The sequence below is a fragment of the Schistocerca nitens genome, chromosome 5 (assembly GCF_023898315.1).
Source record: "Schistocerca nitens isolate TAMUIC-IGC-003100 chromosome 5, iqSchNite1.1, whole genome shotgun sequence".
Lineage (NCBI taxonomy): Eukaryota > Metazoa > Arthropoda > Insecta > Orthoptera > Acrididae > Schistocerca > Schistocerca nitens.
The window spans coordinates 587411401-587431905 of NC_064618.1; the positions used below are offsets into that span (position 1 = coordinate 587411401).

The following is a 20505-nucleotide window of genomic DNA, read 5'->3' on the forward strand; positions in this document are numbered from 1 at the left end:
AGGTACGCTTTTACTCTTTCCACCTATGTGCTCTCTCCTCTGCACTTAACAGTGGAATTCTGATTTCACTCTTCATGTTACCACCCTTGCTTTTTAATTTCACCAATGGTTGCTTTGACTTTTCTGTATGCTGAGTTAGTCCCTCTGACAAACATTTCTTTTTTGGTTTCTTCACATTTTTCCTGCAGCTATTGCACTTTAGCTTCCCTGTACTTCCTATTATTTCATGCCTAAGTGACTTGTATTTCTGTATGCCTGTATTTCCCTGAACACTTATGTACTTCATTCTTTTGTTGATCAACTGAAGTATTTCTTCTGTTACCCATGGCTTCTTCGCTGTTACGTTTTTTGTACCTATGTGTTTCCTTCCCACTTCTGTGATGCCCTTTTTTGGAGTAGTCCATTCCTTTTCAACTGAAGTGCCTACTGAGCTATTCATTATCACACTATCTATAGCCTCAGAGAAATTCAACCATATCTCTGCATTTCTTAGTACTTCCGTATCCCACTACTTTGTGCCTGGATTCTTCTTGACTAGTTACTTAAATTTGATACTCATTTTCACCATTACCAAATTGTGAGCTGAATCTATATCTGCCTCTCAGTTCAGCTTAGGCTGGGTTTACACTAGCAACATATTGCAGCAATTTACTTGTGCGGAGGAACTTGCCGCGCGAGTTGCGAGTGTAAACTTATCGCCAAGTCGACTTGCGACCGTAGCAATTTATTGTGGAAGTTGCTTGCTGCACATTTTCCGCTTCCAGTGTAAACACCACGCAAGAGCTATCTGCAAGTGACTTGCAGCTTTTAGGATTTATTTCTATTTCCTGCAAGTAGGAAGCGCAAGTTATAGTAAGTATGTCGTCTGCATAACACTCATATTTAACAGTTTACTTAATGTGCTGACTTAATTTTATGCAGCTATCTCACGTATTATATGCCAACAAATTTCAGAAATGGAGGAGAAACGAGAATGGACGAAGCAGGACACAGAAAATTTTATTGAAGCTGTGGAGAGCTACCCCGAAATTTGGGACGTACATAACCAGGACTTTAAGGATAGAATGAAGAAGATGTGTGCATTGAACGAAATCTCGTCAATATTCAACACGCCAGTGAAAGAGGTACAAAGAAAGTGGCATAACTTAAAGACCCAATTTTCTCAAGAAGTTAGGAAACTGCAGAAAATAAAAAGCGGCTCTCCTGGCATAGTTTCGGATTCTCGGTGGCCGTATTTTTCAGCAATGAAATTTCTAGAGAGTAGTGTTGCCACAACCTCTAACAGAATATCTTTGCTATCAACAAAGGTAAGTAGCTGTGAAGTTAAGCTGGGATTCCTTGTTTGTTTACTGTAGCTCCTTGTTGGGAAGTAAAAGTGGGGTAGGCTGCTCTTCATTGTGAGATTTCAATTTTATGACTTTTACCACCTATCTGTATTATGTTAAAGAATTAACTGCTAAATACTGTGATAGTGTACTCTCATGATTTATTTATCCCCCTTGAGATGTTTGAGAACCTTGTTTTTACACAACTGTCTGTTGCCTCAATATTTGTGGAAATGATTTGGGTGGGTTCATATTTTTTAAGGCTTCTTATAACACTTAATAATGATTGTTTAGCATAATATCACTGTTCAGAGCCCAATAATTAAGTATCTGTGTAGTATTTCTCTACTGAATGCTTCAGCACAACACTTATCTCCTTCCAGCATTATAGTTCCTCATGTAGGTGAATGACCTTCCAGCTAATATCCAAGAAGCAGAATTAGTTCTTTTTGTTGATGAGAGTAGTATTGTAATCAATCCAAGCATTCTTCAACAAAAGAATTGGTAAACAGTGTTGTTAAAAGTATCATTGCCTGATTTTCTGCAAATGGTCCCACCCTCAATTTAAAAAAAAAAAAAAAAAAACACCAGTCCTGCACATCCAGGTGTGTACTACACCAGTGATAAGTTAATAGATGGTGAGGAAATAATGAATCGGGTGGAAACTTCAAAATTCTTAGGTGTCCATATTGATGAAAATTAAAACTGAAAAAGAGCACATTTTGGATTCCTAAAACAACTCAGTTCATCCACATTTGAACTTAGAATCATTGGGGAGAGACAAATCAGTAAGTTGACATTTTCATACAGTGTTATATGGAATAGTGTTCTGGGAGCAACTCATATCTAAGTAAGAAAGTCTTCATTGTCCAAAAGCGTGCTGTGAGAATAATATGTGATGCTCACCCACAATCATCCCGTAGACACCAGTTTAAGGTATTGGGTATTCTGACTACTACTTCACAGTATATTTATGCCGTAATGAAATTACATTAATTACTCTACATTAAAATTGTCTTCAGCGCACCATGCTGCAACTAAAAGTTTTGACTACTTACACAGTGATATGAAGTGTCTGACAGATAGCAAAGTAAAAAATTGAAAAGAAACTGAAAAAGTTTCTCTTTGACAACTCCTTTTCCGTAGAAGAATTTCTTTTACTGTGATGTGCAGTAGGTGGTGGGTACTAACGAGTTTGTATGTTATAGACTTTTATGGATATAAAAAATATATACGCCTTATAAATGTTCAGCATGTAAACATGTTCACAAATTAATTTGCTATGTATAATGGCTCCTTCCACATTGTTACAATTTATCATGCTAAATGATCCACATAACATGAAACTAACTATATTAGTCTCTGCAAATTTGATTGCCATGTGGAATTATACATTTGCAGTAAGATCATTAGTCATAGTATTGAGTAGATCCAGTTTTTGGGAATGTAAACAAATTATTTTCATAATACCACCACCAACAGAACCAGGGCTTGTAAAGCCCTGTGATGTTCAAAACAATCTTTTGATTGCTGACTTGCACAATAGTTGTTCTCGCATAACATTAACACAGATAGTACAAAATGGTATAATTAATATGTATTAGTCACATTTTACATTGTGAACTTAAATTCTATTAACCTTAACTGTCTTTTGGTTGTAGTATGAGCAATGTGCTTCCAATGAAGTCTATCAACACTGTATGGAAACTTAGTTATGTTCCATTTGTTTGCCTCTTGTATTCCTTGATCTGCTGTTATATTCAATTTTGTTACTTTTTGCAGGAAGAAGAAATAGTTACAGGAGATGATGTGCCTGTTGCTAATGAGGGGAAGAAACAAAAAAGAAAGGAGACTAAAGGAAGTGGTAATGGGCTCATTGAAAAGGCAGAAAAAATTCTGGGCCAGGAAATTGATGCTTTCCAAACCTTTGGAGATTATATGGCTAGTGAGCTGTGGTCACTAAAGAATGAAAAAAAATGTAAACAAACTGAAAATAATGATTCTGAAAACCATCATTGAAATAAGTGAGATTGACAGTGCAGAAATACCATCCACTCCAGTTTCGCCAGTGAGAGAGACAAGTGCTGCCAGTCAATGTGTACTTAATGTTACAGATTTTATAAACATAGAATAATGATAATAGAATATCTGTATGATACCAAAATAAAACATTATTTTATTTTCAGAATGTAGTGTTTATTCAACAACCTTAAAAAAATGGCTCAGTAAACCTGTAATGATTGGTGAATTTAGGCTCACTGGAATGTGTACATTTTGGGCTTTTGTTAAGGTCTTACAAATAACATCTTCAGAAATTGATTTTTTAAATGTTTCACACACAGTAACAGTAAATGCTTATTAAATCTGTATGATTATTAGCTAGAAACTTAAATGTGGTACACTAATGCTGATTGTATGAGAAGTGGTTGTATTCCAATTCTGTGCCAAAATAATTAGCCACAAATGTAAGATTATATTAATAACAAATGAAAGACAGTTCATAAAGAAACTGAATGGTAGGTTGTGCTTAGTTTCTTGGCCTACACAACTCTGTTGAAGCTGTAATTGTACTGTACAAAATATTTCAAAATTGCAACGAAGAAAGGATTTTTGTAAAGAAACAAAGTGGGTTTCAATTCCTAACCTGACCTGGATCTCCTAATGAAAGTTATATGCAGAATAGTTATTTTCAAAACTGCAATTAAGGAAAGAATTTTTGTAAAGAAACTCAAAGGTAGGTTGTGATCCTTTCTTGCCCTCCACAGCTCCTTGTGTAAATTGTATTGTGCAGACTATAGTTTATTTCAAAATTGAAATGTTTGGTTGCATGTCAAATATAGTCTATCAGACATATTTGCTGCCATTTCCCATGTTATCCTCCAATAAAAAACATTGCCTACATATTGCTACCTTCCAGAACAAAATAGTGAACATAAATTGCCAAGTATTGTGAATACCAATTTGCAGTAATGTTGGAGGAACCTGTTTACATTTTGATTCTTCTGTGCAGCTGTAATTACATTGAGTGCCCATACATTATGGCCATGTGGAACAAAATTATGCACAACTCTTGTCAAGTAGTGCAAGCTCCAATTCTTCTGATCTTAAACTGAATTTCATTACTTACTAACACACTCCTTTGCAGATATTGATAGGCTTTATACTTCTTTCCACTGCAGCCAATCTTTGCAATTTAACATTAAGTAAAGAAGTGTTCAACTGGTCCTGCAGTTGCATGTTAAAAAAAAAATTACTCAAAATTGCTGAGAAACTTAACTATAAAGTCAAGGAACATGTATGTAATGTCAGAAATCAGTAACTCCAAAAACATGCTTAGGGCCATATAGAATGTAGTGAAATGAGTGCTGGGGCAGCCAGCCACAGAAAAGAACATCACTATTGAACTTAATGGTAAGGCTATAAATGATAAGTCACAGGCAGCAAATATATTTTCCAAGTCTACAGTTTACATTTTAAATGTATCTGTACTGCCTAGGTACTTCACCTAATGGCGATACAAAGTAATTCATGAATTCTTCACTAATTGCTCTAGTATCGTGAGAATTTCTGTTACATTTCCCTGTTTGAATGGGGATTAAATTGTGTGTTCCTTGCTCTTCATTCCTCCATGAGGTCCCTATTACCTCACCATTCTGTACATCCTCTACATCAAAATTACTTAGGTTTGCATAACTGCCATCTTTCCTGTCCATTAAGAAATTGTGTAGGGCACATATAGCTGAAACTATTGTCACAGTTTTTTCAGGACCTAGTAACAATGGACGCCTCAATATCCTAAACTGTTGTGCAATGTGTCCAAAAAAATTTTCCACAACTCTTCTGGCCCTCGATAACCTGTAATTAAACACTCTGTTCAGACCCGGCTGGTTATGGAATGGATAGGGCTTCATTAAATATGACCTCATTGGAAATGCATCATCTGCAATGATTACATAGGGGGTGTCCTTTTCTCTGCCAGGAAGTGGTTTGGGCAGAGGAATGTCAAGATGTCCTTGCTCCAAGGCTGAAGATAAGAAACAGGTACTGAATACACCACCATCTGAAACTCTTCCATTGCAGCCTACATCCATGTATAACAACTTGTAACTGGCATCTACAAGTGCCAATAATACAACACTGTGGCAATGTTTATAATTATAATAATAGCTTCCACTGTCTTTTGGAGCTTGCATCACAATATGCTTCCCATCCAATGCCCCAATGCAGTGTGGAAAGTTCCAGTTCTCTTCAAACCCCTTTGCCACCTGCATCCACTCGCTTGTTGTTTCAGGAGTCTAGAAACAGATGATGTGTAATTAGTACATGTTCTATTTAATTAGCTAGTCACTATCCATTTTATGAGCATTAGAAAAAAAAAAATTTTTATAAGTATATCATTCTGTAAAATGCAGTTTATTTCAATAAAAATTTAGTTTCATTGTTGTGTTTTCACATACCTTCAAATAATTTTCCCTTTTCAATGTGTCAAAAATGGCTCTACATACGTCAGGTACGATCAGAGAAATCGTGCTGACCGGAATACGAAACAAGTACATCAGGGACTTGTATGAGTCTCCTACAAAGAAAAGATTTCAAAATTTAAACTTGTTTTCGTTCTATGTTTCACACAAATAAACGAAAAGGCGTATTTTATTTGTAGCTCACCTGTAGCTATAAATCATAGAGTGACAAGCAAACGTTCCTTTGCTGAAATAGCAGTACGGAACTTTGTGTCTCGTTTTGATATGACGGGCGCTATTAATGTCAAACACTCCAGATCATTTGAGGGCATTCTGCAAAAGTTTTCAAACGTATCCATGCTCTCGATACTAAGTTCTTGCAAAAGGTTATTATAGGCACCATATTGCGATCTTCTCATTATCCACTCTCTAATCCAAATACTTCTCTTTTTCTTTTTCACGTTTTTCATTACAATTACAAGAGCTGCAGCATATCTCACATACCTACTTGTCATTTTATACTTCGGCGGACACTCGTAGTGGTACTAAAAGCATATGTAAACAGTATATGCAACTTGTTGATGCAAGTTTCTTGCCAAGGAACTTGCGGAAGAATCTTGCTTAATTCTTGCGTTGTAGTGTAAACACAGCTGCAAGCAGATCGTAATAACTTGCAGCAATAATTTCTGCAAGCGACATGCTAGTGTAAACCCAGCTTTAGAATCCAATAGTGTCAGAATCTCTGCCTGACCATGACGTAATCTGACTGTAAGTCCTGGCTGTTGTGACTCGCCGATCTTTCGAAGTGCCATCGCGCAGTTACGCGCGTCCTCTACATGCGGCGCTGTCTGCATGCAGCAGCAGCGCCACCTAAGCGGCCAGCCAGCCGGCAGCCGCTAGACTCGGATTCAGTTATGATTTGACTGTTAAAGTGTACAAACGTCTTATTCTGTTTCCTTGATCTGTGACTCATGTATTGCGTCTTCCTTGAAATATATTTGTTCAACTTGAAGTTATAACAATTGGCGACGAGGTAGTGCTTTTCCTTTTCCATCATTGTCCCACGTGTTTCCATGGCTACTTTAGAGCAGCTATTGCAAGGTATCATAGAACAGCAAAAGCTTCTCACAAATGTGATTCGTGATTTCGTCGCGTCATCAAATGCAGGGCGTCTCTCGTCGTTGTCTCTACTTCCTTTTCCTCCTTACAACGAGACGGCGGAAGACTAGTCTGATTACGAAAAACGTCTTCGACAGCACTTCTTGGCATTTCGTGTCGCGGACGAACAAACATATAAGTCTCTGTTCCTTTCATGGATTTCACCTCAAATGTATCGGTTGTTGTTGCAATTGGCTCCTTTGCAAGATCCTGCGTCTTTGTCCTTTGCTGAAATGTGCTCACTTCTGTCCGTCTATTTTCAAAAGCAAACGCATGTAGTAGCCTCTTGTGTTGCCTTTTATAGTTGTCAACAACAACCGATTCAATCCTATCGCGCTTGGGCTGCTGAACTTCGCGGCCTCAGTAGAAAGTGTCAATTTGTTACTGAAGTTCACAAAGAATCCTTCGCCGATTCCATGGTACAGGATGCTATTATCCGATCGGCGCCCGACAAAGAAGCCCTCCAGTTGGCAAATCCGACTCTAGATGAAGTCCTATCCATCGCGCAGTGTTTTGAAATTTCTCGCGCCGCTGGGGCACAAATAGAGGCATGGGGCGACGTCGGGGAAATACAACCTCTGTGCGCTGCTGACGAAGCGTGTGGCGTGTCTCCGCTGGCCGACTTGGCAGCAGTACGCTCCCAAGTGCAACCTCGGCCCAACCGTAAACAAACCTCTAAGAAACTGCAGCAAAACCCACGGCGACTCCCTTCATGTCCGTGGTGTTTTACAAAACATTCACGAGAAGATTATCCACAACGATGGGCCGTGTGTCACAAATGCAAAAAAAGGGTCATGTGTCATCCATTTGCAAATCCGACTGCATACATGATGTTTATGAACATGACACTGATCCTGATTCTGTGTTGTCTGTCAATTGTACTTCTTCCCTTTCAGGGAAGTTATTCCTCACTGTCCAAATACTTGGTCGAGATGTTCACATGCAGGTGGATACTGGTTCCGCTACCACTATCATTAATTCGCAGACGTATCTTCTGAAGGTGGCAGGGGTAAAGTACAGGGAGCGAAAGGCTATTTACAATTTGTACAGAAGCCAGATGGCAGTTATAAGAGTCGAGGGGCATGAAAGGGAAGCAGTGGTTGGGAAAGGAGTGAGACAGGGTTGTAGCCTCTCCCTGATGTTATTCAATCTGTATATTGAGCAAGCATCAAAGGAAACAAAAGAAAAATTTGGAGTAGGTATTAAAATCCATGGAGAAGAAATAAAAACTTTGAGGTTCACCGATGACATTGTAATTCTGTCAGAGACAGCAAAGGACTTGGGAGAGCAGTTGAACGGAATGGACAGTGTCTTGAAAGGAGGATATAAGATGAACATCAACAAATGCAAAACGAGGATAATGGAATGTATTCTGGTGATGCTGAGGGAATTAGATTAGGAAATGAGACACTTAAAGTAGTAAATGAGTTTTGCTATTTGGGGAGCAAAATAACTGATGAGAAACTTCCTGGCAGATTAAAACTGTGTGCCCGACCGAGACTCGAACTCGGGACCTTTGCCTTTCGCGGGCAAGTGCTCTACCATCTGAGCTACCGAAGCACGACTCACGCCCGGTACTCACAGCTTTACTTCTGCCAGTATTCTGGAAAATAACTGATGATGGTCGAAGTAGAGAGGATATAAAATGTAGACTGCCAATGGCTAGGAAAGCATTTCTGAAGAAGAGGAATTTGTTAATATCGAGTATAGATTTAAGTGTCAGGAAGTCGTTTCTGAAAGTATTTGTATGGATTCTAGCCATGTATGGAAGTGAAACATGGACGATAAATAGTTTGGACAAGAAGAGAATAGAAGCTTTCGAAATGTGGTACTACAGAAGAATGCTGAACATTAGATGGGTAGATCATGTAACTAATGAGGAGGTATTGAATAGAATAGGGGAGAAGAGGAGTTTGTGGCACAACTTGACAAAAAGAAGGGACTGTTTGGTAGGACACGTTCTGAGGCATCAAGGGATAACCAATTTAGCATTGGAGGACAGCGTGGATGGTAAAAATGGTAGAGGGAGACCAAGAGATGAATACACTGAGCAGACTCAGAAGGATGTAGGTTGCAGTAAGTACTGGGAGATGAAGAAGCTTGCACAGGATAGAGTAGCATGGAGAGCTGCATCAAACCAGTCTCGGGACTGAAGACCACAACAACAACGACAACAATCATCAGTTGGGTTCTCCAATCCTGTCACCTGTCACTAGGCAATTACAGACTTACAATAATCAGAAGATTTCTCTCTTGGGACAATTTGATGCTGAGGTATCTTACAAATCTGTCGTTCGCACTGTTCCCATATTTGTGGTCGGCCATAATAACGCGGAGAATCTTTTTGGTTTCAATGCCTTTCGCGTTTTTGGGTTCTCCATAGATTACTCTGTTGATATCGTCTCTGATGCTATTTCTTATGCTCAATTGGATTCCTTGTCGACGACATTTTCGTCCCTTTTTTCTCCTGGGTTAGGCTGTGCAAACGACTTTGAAGCTCATATCACGCTCAAACCCACTGCTCGGCCTAAGTTTTTTCGGGCTCGGCCCATTCCTGTGGCCCTTCGTGATCAGGTCAAACGGGAGCTGGATCGCCTCACTGCTTCAGGTGTCTTGCTTCCTGTCACTTCCAGAGAGTGGTCCTCTCCTGTCGTTGTCGTTGCTAAGCCAAATGGTGATATTCGTCTCTGTGGCGATTTGAAAGCTACTGTAAATGATCAATGCCTTATCGACACTTACCTTATGCCCCGACCTGAAGAATTGTTCACTAAACTTGCTGGAGGCCAGTATTTTTCTAAACTTGACCTGTCAGAAGCTTATCATCAACTTCCTCTCGACGCCGCTTCCCGTCAGTTTCTGGTCCTTAACAAGCCTTTCAGCCTCTATCATACCAACGATTGCCATTCGGGGTTGCCAGCGCCCCTGCTCTCTTTCAGCGATTCTTGGAACAATTATTGTTCACTGTCCGTGGGTGTAAAAATTTCCAGGACGACATTGTTGTCATTGGCTCCACCACTGACGAACATCTTCAAAATCTCTGCACACTTTTTCATGTGTTACAGACTGCCGCTCTTAAGTGTAATCTTCAGAAATCAAAATTTTTTCAGGCTTCTATCACGTACTCGGGATGGTATTCATCCGCTTCAGCAAACTGTCGCTGCGATCGATGCCCTTCCTCGCCCTACTTCTGTTAAGGAACTGCAGGCCTTCTTGGGGAAAACAGCATACTATCACAAGTTTTTACCATCTGCTGCTTTGGTGGCTCAGCCGTTGCATCACCTGTTGCATAAAAACGTGCCTTTTCACTGGTCCGCATCATGCGATGCAGCTTTCCAGAAATTGAAGATTGTGCTGAAACAGGCCCCATGCCTGGCTACTTATCCACCTGGCCAACATCTTCTTCTTGCCATGGACGCCTCTCAATAAGGGGTTAGTGCAGTCCTTGCGCACCATTTTTCTGACGGTTCTGAACAACCCATTGCTTATGCCTCCAAAACGTTCACGGGTGCCCAACAAAAGTATTCTCAAATTGAAAAAGAAGGTTTGGTCATTATTTATGCTCTTCATAAGTTTGATGTTTTTCTCTATGGATCCAAATTTCATATTGTTACGGATCACAAACCACTTGTTTCCTTGTTTCATCCATCAATGTTACTTCCCGACAAGGCTGCACACCACCTTCAGTGTTGGGCTCTTTACTTGTCTCGTTTCTATTATGAAATTCATTTCTGGACGACGGCTCAACATGCGAATGCTGATGCACTGTCTCGCCATCCCATGGGTCCTGATCTGGCATTCGACAGGGACGAACTTTTGTGCTTCCACCGGGATGTTGCCGAGCAGCGGGTTGTGGACGGGTTCCCCATCACCGGGGACCGGCTGGCAGCTGCTATGGGTTCTGACCCTATCCTCTCCTGGGTTTTACGCTGTATTCAGAAGGGTTGGCCAGACTGTCCGTCCGCTAAGACTTATGATCCGTTGCGGAACTACTATGCTTTGCGTTACCGCCTCACGGCTAGAGATGGTGTTATCCTCCTTTCCACCGAAAATGCTTCGCCGCATGTTGTGGTACCTGCGTCTTTGCGTGCATTGGTCTTGCGCCTCCTTCACCAAGGGCACTGGGGTGTCTCTTGCTCAAAATCACTGGTGCGCCGTCATGTGTACTGGCCCGGCATCGACTCTGAAATCGCACACATGGTCGCTGCCTGCGGCCCTTGTGCGTCACAGGATGCCGCCCCGAAGTCATCTTTGTCACTGTGGCCTTCACCTGAGAAGCTCTGGGAGTGTATTCATGCTGACTTCGCGGGACCTGTTTTAGGTACTTATTGGCTTCTCGTTATTGACGCCTACTCTAACTTTCCTTTCATTGTCCGTTGCACATCGCCTACCACCATGGCAACCACCAATGCTCTAGCTCGCATTTTCTCTTTGGAAGGCCTTCCCTCTTCTCTTGTTACTGATAATGGTCCGCAATTTGCCTCTTTCGATTTTATGGACTTTTGTGCCTGTCACGGCGTCATGCATGTCACGGCCTCTCCGTTCCATCCACAGTCAAACTGTGAGGCTGAATGACTGGTCCGCACATTTAAGGCTCAGATGAGGACACTCCTGACTTCTTCTGCTGCTGATGATGTGCTTTTCCAATTTCTGGATGGGCGACCACAGCCCAGCTGAGCTCTTACATGGCCGACAGCCCCCCACGCTACTTTGTCTTCTGCGGCCTTTGACCTCACGGCCGTGTGTGCCTTCGCTTGGCCGGTTCACCGCCGGCGATCTTGTATGGGTTCGGGGATATGGCAGGCGGCCAATATGGAGTCCTGGCCACATCTTACGACACCGTGTCCGACGCATGTATGAAATCCAGATGGACACGGGTGTTGCAGTGCATCATTCGGACCAGCTTCGGCCTCGTGTGCCAGCAACACCTGTTCCGGATGCCGCTACACCACCTTCGGCTCTACATGATGCTCGGGATCCTGGAATCTCTCGTTACTCACAACGCAGTCCTCTCACCATCATATCTGTGACAGCACAAGAACTGACGCCACCAGGAGACGTGCCCATGCAGGAACCAGATGACCATCATCTGTTGGAGCAACTGTACTCGCCTCCTTCTCCTACAGACACAGACACGTCGCCCACGTCTCCTGTTAAAACAACTGGACTTGCCGCAAAGGGCAGATTGGTGCACGGGGTCCCAGCAGATTTGACCCCCACATCTCCTGTCATCTTGACCCGTTATCATTGGGGACACTTCCGTCCGTACGGGAAGCCTCCTCCTCGAGACTTTACGGCCAGTCAAACAACACCTATGGATGTTAGCAATCTACAGGCCACCTCCATCAAGACCTGAGCAAAAACTGCAAAGGGGGGAAAAGTGTTGTGACTCACCGATCTTTCAAAAGGCTGCTGCGCAGTTACACGCATCCTCTACATGGTTCGCTGTCTGCCAGCCATGCGGCAGCAGCGCCACCTAAGCTGCCAGCCAGCCAGTGGCCGCTAGACCCGGACTCAGTTATGATTTGACTGTTAAAGTGTACACACGTCTTACTCTGTTTACTTGATCTGTGACTTTTATGTATTGCGTCTTCCTTGAAATATATTTGTTCAACTTGAAGTTATAATACTGGCCTTTTCCATGTGTACCTCCTCAGCATATGATTCTTGAACAGAGTATTTGCTATTGCTACCTGCAAAATTTATTGCAGAATTCAATTAGGTTTTCTACTCTCTCATTCCTAGTACCAAGCCCATATACTCCTGTAGCCCTTTTTTCTATTCCTTCCCTTACAACTGCATTCCAATCCCCCAGGACTATTAGATTTCCCTCTCCTTTTACATACTGAATCACCTGTTGAACATCCTCAAACACTGTCTGTGTCTCTTCATCTTCTGCTTGTGATGTTGGCACATATAACTGAAATTTTTTTGTCAGTGTTGGTTTGCTGTCAATTCTGATGAGGACAATCATGTCTTTGAACTGTACACAGTAAGAAACTTCGTGGCAGATTAAAACTGTGTGCCCGACCGAGACTCGAACTCGGGACCTTTGCCTTTCGAGTTCGAGTCTCGGTCGGGCACACAGTTTTAATCTGCCATGAAGTTTCATATCAGCGCACACTCTGCTGCAGAGTGAAAATCTCATTCTGTTCACAGTAACTCACTATCTGCCATACCTTTTATTCATAATGAATCCTACTCCCATTTTACAATTTTCTGCTCCTGTTATTGTTACCCTTCACTCATCAGACCAAAAATTGTTGCCTTCTTTCCATTTCACTTCACTGACCCCCAATTATACACTACTGGACATTAAAATTGCTACACGATGAAGATGACGTGCTACAGATGCAAAATTTAACCGGCAGGAAGAAGATGCTATGATATGCAAATGATTAGCTTTTCAGAGCATTCACACACGGTTGCCGCCGGTGGTGACACATACAACGTGCTGACATGAGGAAAGTTTCGAACTGATTTCTCATACACAAACAGCAGTTGACCAGCGTTGCCTGATGAAACCTTGTTGTGATGCCTTGTGTACGGAGAAGAAATGCGTACCACCATGTTCCCGACTTTGATAAAGGTCAGATCGTAGCTTATCACAATTGCGGTTTATCGTATCGCGACATTGCTGCTTGCGTCGGTCGAGATCCAATGACTGTTAGCAGAACACAGAATTTGTGGGTTCAGCAGGGTAATACGGAACGCCGTGCTGGATCCCAATGGCCCCGTATCACTAGCAGTCGAGATGACAGGCATGTTATATGCATGGCTGTAACAGATCGTGCAGCCACGTCTCGATCCCTGAGTCAACCGATGGGGATGTTTGCAAGACAACAACCATCTGCACGAACAGTTTGATGATGTTTGCAGCAGCATGGACTATCAGCTCGGAGACCATGGCTGCGGCTACCCTTGACACTGCATCACAGACAGGAATGCCTGCGATGGTGTACTCAACAATGAACCTGGGTGCATGAATGGCAAAACGTCATTTTTTCGGATGAATCCATGTTCTGTTTACAGCATCATGATGGTCACATCCATGTTTGGTGACATCGTGGTGAACACACATTGGAAGCATGTATTCATCATCGCCATACTGGCGTATCATCCGGCGCAATGGTATGGGGGTGCTATTGGTTACACGTCTCAGTCACTTCTTGTTCGCATTGACGGCACTTTGAACAGTGGATGTTACATTTCAGATGTGTTACGACCCGTGGCTCTACCCTTCATTCGATCCCTGCGAAATCCTACATTTCAGCAGGATAATGCACGACCGCATGTTGCAGGTCCTGTACGGGCCTTTCTGGATACAGAAAATGTTGGACTGCTGCCCTGGCCAGCACATTCTCCAGATCTCTCACTAATTGAAAATGTGTGGTCAATGGTGGCCAAGCAACTGGCTCGTCACAATACGCCAGTTATTACTTTTGATGGACTGTGGTATCGTGTTGAAGCTGCATGGGCAGCTGTACCTGTACACGCCATCCAAGCTCTGTTTGACTCAATTCCCAGGCATATCAAGGCCGTTATTACGGCCAGACGTGGTTGTTCTGAGTACTGATTTCTCAGGATCTATGCACCCAAATTGCGTGAAAATGTAATCACATGTCAGTTCTAGTATAATATATTTGTCCAAAGAATACCTGTTTATCATCTGCATTTATTCTTGGTGTAGCAATTTTAATGGCCAGTAGTGATCTAGATAGAGTTTTAGCATTTCCATTTTTGGAATTGTAGCTTTCCTACCATGTTCAAATTCCTTAAATTGCACACCCTGGCTCATAGAACATTATCTTGTTGTTGTTATTCAATCCTTTTCTCGTGGTCAGTTTTCTCTTGGCACTCCCCTCCCAGAGATCTGAATGGGGGCTGCTCTGGTATCTTTTGCCAATTGACATAATATCATAACACTTTTTCCTGTGGATAACATTATGTTTCTTTAGTGCAGTGGTTTCCATGGTCTTCTACATCCTCATGTTGATCATTGCTGATTCTTCCACCTTTTAGGGACAGTTTCCCACCCAATGGAAAGAGAGTGCCCTCTTTGACCAAACTGTTGGCAGAATGAGGGTGACTTCTTATGATGGAAGTCCTCTGCCATTGCCAATGATTTTTATTCAAAATTTAAGCTGTGTGAGGTTATGAACCAGGGACCAAGGATGTTTTGATTACTAGTCAAAGACGCTACCTCTAGACCTTGGGTTTGCTACTAACCACTGTAAATTCCCTCTGATTCTGGTCCAGTTATGCACAGTCTGGCAGCATGCTCCATGACAACAGGTCCATGTCAGTTTGCAGCTTGCTATGGGGCAGCCAGCAGCAAATGCTGGTCTGGGCAGCCAGTTCCACCAGACCAGCTCAAGACGCTAAGTTCACCACTGTTGGCTTAGGTGATCCTAGTGGCCACTAAACTTCTGCCTTGAAATGCAATGGTTCACAGGCAGAGTGGTACTGCTACCATCCCACCACACCAGGGCGAGCTTCTAACCCAATAGCCATGGCCACCTACAGGAATCAGCAATAGTACATGTTATTGTCACTGCTCATTCAGGGCTGCATAGTGTTAACTCTGCCACACGCTGCTGATTGGGGTAAACAATGTCAGCAAAGAAGGACGTGGATGTCAACTGGCCATCACATTGCCATTTCTTTTCAACATCATCAGCATGGACCGTGGACTATGCACCTGCAATGGGCATATCCAGCAGTGCCATACCATTCTGACATTGCATCACAAGATGAATAAAATATATCTTATGTTGCAACAGAATTTTCCCAGACCTCCTTGACCAGCACTTCTGTCTCCACAACCAACTGAAATTACCATTTTAAACAATACATGTATTCAAATTTCCTTTACAGCAACCTACATCAGAAATGCCACAAACAGCAGGTTATGTTCAGTGTTATTCGAATTTTTGTCATGGCCTCTGTGACACCACTTTTTTTTTTGTTTCAGCTACAGTATTTCAAAAGAAGTTGATTAACTATGACATAAATTGCTTGACATACATCAAATCTAGGAACTATTTTTCAGGTGGACTTTACTGCAGCAAAAAGATAAACAGATACAACTGATCTTCAATCAGCATGAAACTAAAGCAAAATATTAACTTTTGTAGCCCAACGAGGTGGATACATTTCAAACAGTTGCTGGTGCATGTGAGGTCAATTCAGTCTAATTTTTACCTTCATAAGATAATTGTAGGAGAGAGCAATGAATTAGTTGACTCAGGTGATGAGAAACTGAAATAATCCTGAAATTTACCCCTAGTCTCTGTTTTAATCTCATCAAAATGTTTGGATTGATTGAAATATTTGACACACACAAGACTAAAAAGCAGCAAATAAGTACTTAAAAAAACTCTTTAGTATAACACATTTTTTAAATAGACTGTAAAGTGTAAAATAATTTATCATAGGCCAAAAAGATGTTTAGCCCATTCAGATAGTCCTGAAAATCTGTGCTTGTGAATTTGTAATAGCTATGAAAGTACTTGTCGAATTTAAAAAGAAAAATGTGGGGTGCATGCAGTACATACTTGGTGCTTGAATAGTTCCCCTCCCTACTATTATCTATTGCAAGCACCCACCTCCATCAATTTTCTGTTTCAAATTCTAAAAGTATTTTCACAGCTATTAAAAATTCACTAGCACAAATATTTAGGATTCTTGTATGGGATTCTGAATCTTTATGGTGCTATGAGAAATTATTTTATATATTTGGTCCATTTTAAAGTGTGTAATATTAAGAAGTTTTTCATTCAAATAATTGTTTCTTGTTGCAATAAAATAATTTTAATATAAATAATATTAAACACAGAAGTACAGAGCATGTCTGGAAAGTAAATGCCACTTCGTTCTACCACCACCACAGCACTTGTGTTGCAGTTACTCACATTTGCACCAGACTCACTGATTTGTTGTCTTTCCCCTGAAAGCCATACTGTGTTATGATTACATTTGTTAGTGAGTGTTCAAAGGAGCCCACTGACTGTGAAATGCATTCTGTAAAACAATTTTTGAATGCAAAGAATGTTACCCCAGCTGAAATTCATCATCAACTTGCAGAGATTCATGGTGAAAATGTAATGACTGATGGAATGGTGAGAAAGTGAGTGAGACAGGTCAATGATGGAAGACTCAATGCTCATGATGAAGCACAGAATGGGCAGCCTTCTGTTGTCAATGATGGTTTGGTTGAGAAAGTGAATGAGGGAATTCGAGAAAACACACAGTCCACAGTAAGAATGCTTTGTGATGAGTTTCAATAAATTTCAAAAACTGTTTTGCATGAGATTGTCACAAATTGCTTCAACTTTCACAAATTGTGTTCCCATTGGTTCCAAAAATGCTTATGCATGTCCACAAAATGAAGTAATTTGGAAGTACTTGGACATTTCTTGCCCAATACAGAATTGTGACTGATGATGAAACTTAGGTTTATCATGACACTTCAGAATCAAGAGCCCACTGAGTGAAGGTACTCACAATCCCCCAAAACACAAAAATTCACAACAATGTAATCAACACAAAAAGTCAAGTGCACTGTGTTCTGAAACAGACAGGGCATTCTGCTTGTTGAGTTACTTCCCAGAGATGAAACCATCAATGTGGTACAATACTGTGCAACACTGATAAAACTTCAGCATGTAATATAAAACAAGCTTGGGATGCTCAGTCAAGGCCTGTGTTACTTCATGACAACACTCATTCCCATTCTGTTGATGTAACTTAAAACTTTATTCAGTCCCAATCCCGCACTTTGTGATTACCACTTGTTCTTGAACCGGACTGTGATTTTGGAGGAAGATGCTTTGAAAGCAAAGACGATACTGAAAACAGTATTTAGCAGTGGCTATCTTCACTGGCGGCATCTTTCTATGGAGTGGACATGGAAAAGTTGGTTTCCTGCTATTACAAATGTCTGAACATTGGTGGCAACTGTGTAGCAAAATAATTTAAGAAATCCTCTTTCTTGTAAAATAAATTTTGGTTTCAAAGAAGTGTTTTTAGAGTTTTTTCCCAATTGGTACTTACTTTCCTGACATGTCTCATAACAGTTTTGATTTGTGTGACGCTAATGCTAACTTTTTTCGCTAATGCTAACTTTTTTTCAATGGTGCAGAACTTTAAACACAAGCTACTGATGATATCAGCATAATTGGTAATGTATTAATCATCAAATTTTTGCCTAGTTCCATAGGAGTGTGTGTGTTGGGGCTTATGGGCGCTCAACATCGAGGACATCAGCGCCCAGTTCCATAGGATGTGTTAATTATTGGACGTATGATATGTTTTGAAAGTTCGAGAAAAATGTGTTAACCACATTGCAAATGAAATATTAATAGTTTGCAAATAAGTAATAATATGGAATGTAAGTAAAATGTGTTGGAGTACTCACAGACCTCAAGGAAACCATCATAGTACAAATGAGACCTACAGCTACTTCTATCAAAAATCTTCTTTGCGACAAAATAACTGGGGTTACTGTGGCCCAGTTTTTTATGCATTTTTGTATGTGGCAAGAAAACAAATGATAATGGCAGAGAGAAAATTTCAAATATATTTTTCTAGTATTGTCAGACATTTGTTTCGTCAATTAAAAAAGATATTAAGCAAAATACATCCACTTCTGTTGCTGTGGAGCCATAAAAAAGTGGGTTAGTGTTATCTGCAATTGGGGCTACTTTGACCAACTCAGTCATCTCTTCACAAAAAAGTGCTAATACTGTGTAGAAAAAAACCCTCAATGAATGTAGACAACAGGAGCACGAGGAACAAATAAAACACTAAATTTTAAAGGCAATAACAGGAAATATTGAACTTTATTTAGAAAGTAATACAGCTGGTATACAAGGGTACAATATTTTATCAATGAGCTAATTCATTTTCAAGTTAAAAAATTATACACTACAGTAACTTTTTACAAAGAGAAAATACCATGTGTTAAGGACACTGTACTGCATGGATATGAGCTTTGTTACCAAACAGCTGAAACTCTAGCACACTACATGAAGATACCAACATTTTGTTAGTATAATGGAACTGATGATTCTTATCAAGTTCATGCAAGGGTAACATGGTTCATCTTTCTGTTCTATCTATTAGTAGCAGCACTTTGTCTTTTGCACACAGTTCACTTTAGCACATTCATCATTCACCTGAGTCACAATTACAGGATGTTTTTCTTTTTCATATAAAACTATAACATATTGTCCAGCTGCTAATTTATCTTTCATCTGTTTGTGTTAGTGGACAGCATCTTCTACACCACAGAAACTTTTCAAATCACCATACATATTTGCACAAAATCATGAGAAGCTCAACAACCATTGGGGTTACTTTGGCCCCACTAAAGTATCCACACACATTGCAAAACGTTACACAGTTGTAAAAAATTGTTTAATACATTATAGAAATTGTATTTCTCACAAACAACAGTTCTTCACCTTATCACCTAATTCTGACATAATTAAGAATTACACTAACCTTACTTGTAAGTTAACTTATTTGAACTTCCAGGCAGAAGTGATTGGAAGTAACAATTGCTAAAATATTTACAACCAACATGGAGTAAAATGCAGCAAACACAATATTACTTAATGAAACTCATAGCCTGCTAGGCAGTAATTTGACCATTGTGAATGCATAATGACACATTTACTCCAAGCTAATAACATAACTTGAGTGGGGGAAGAATTTAAAACTCTTTCCAGGCAGTGGCCCAAAGTTACTCACAAAGGGCCAAAGTACCCCAGCTGTATCAGTATTAACCCTTTCACTGCTACAGATGGCCTCTTTGCATTCCATGCTGAGGCTGTTTTTGTTATGACTGTACTGATCACCAAATGCCAGTGCCAGTGCTGTGAGATGGTATTCCAGAGAATTATGAAACACTTATCATCCAATTTTTCAAAAACTATTAAGTGAAAAAAATTGTTTTTACACATCTTACACTATAGTATCTGCACTCTATAAAGAAGTGAATTTCTTTTAGTTATCCATCATATTTACTGCACTGCATCAGATTAAGTATAACATTTCATGAAATTTTAATAATTGTGCACAGGTAAAAATATATTGTGTGAACTTTGCTTATGGTTGTTTTTATATCATACATCACAGTGAATGAAATGTAAATAAGGTATCGAAATTTTATTTAAATTGAGGATATCTCATTTCATCCTTGTGTTTGGGTTTCAGATTTGAAGGACAGTTTTGTGTCATGTGCCCATTTATGTCCTTGCAAAATGTGATTCTTGTGGTGATAACCGCAGTAATGTGCCAGGAACAATTCAAGATATCAAAATAATGTTTTTTGCAAATGATAGTACCAACAAGACACATATGTTGTACGATAAATATTTGAAGCTTTTTTATTCACAGAGATATGGAAGTAACTCATCTGCAGAAATGAGAGGTAGGCAGTTCATGACACATTCAGACGTCCATAGCACTGCAGGAAAATCCAAATGGCACATGTATACATGTCCATGACACCTGGGGAATGCCATAGCAGGACATGTATATGTGTCCACTGCAGCAAA

At 40.5% G+C, this 20505-nt stretch overlaps 1 protein-coding gene across 1 annotated transcript; it reads left to right on the forward strand.

Moving 5' to 3' along the window:
- The first annotated feature begins 314 nt into the window (after window positions 1–314).
- Window positions 315–3344, forward strand: LOC126260598 (uncharacterized). The gene is made up of 2 exons (XM_049957934.1): window positions 315–1307; window positions 3108–3344. The coding sequence occupies exons 1-2, from the start codon at window positions 957–959 to the stop codon at window positions 3342–3344; spliced, it is 588 nt and encodes a 195-aa protein (XP_049813891.1). The 5' UTR covers window positions 315–956.
- Window positions 3345–20505: the final 17161 nt, after the last annotated feature.

What these genes read in the sequence shown, in the direction of transcription:
- LOC126260598 (XM_049957934.1), top strand. Translation starts at nt 957, where the DNA reads ATGGAGGAGAAACGAGAATGGACGAAGCAGGACACAGAAAATTTTATT. An exon ending in TATCTTTGCTATCAACAAAG is followed by an intron (nt 1,308 to 3,107) that starts GTAAGTAGCTGT and finishes TACTTTTTGCAG; the next exon opens with GAAGAAGAAATAGTTACAGG.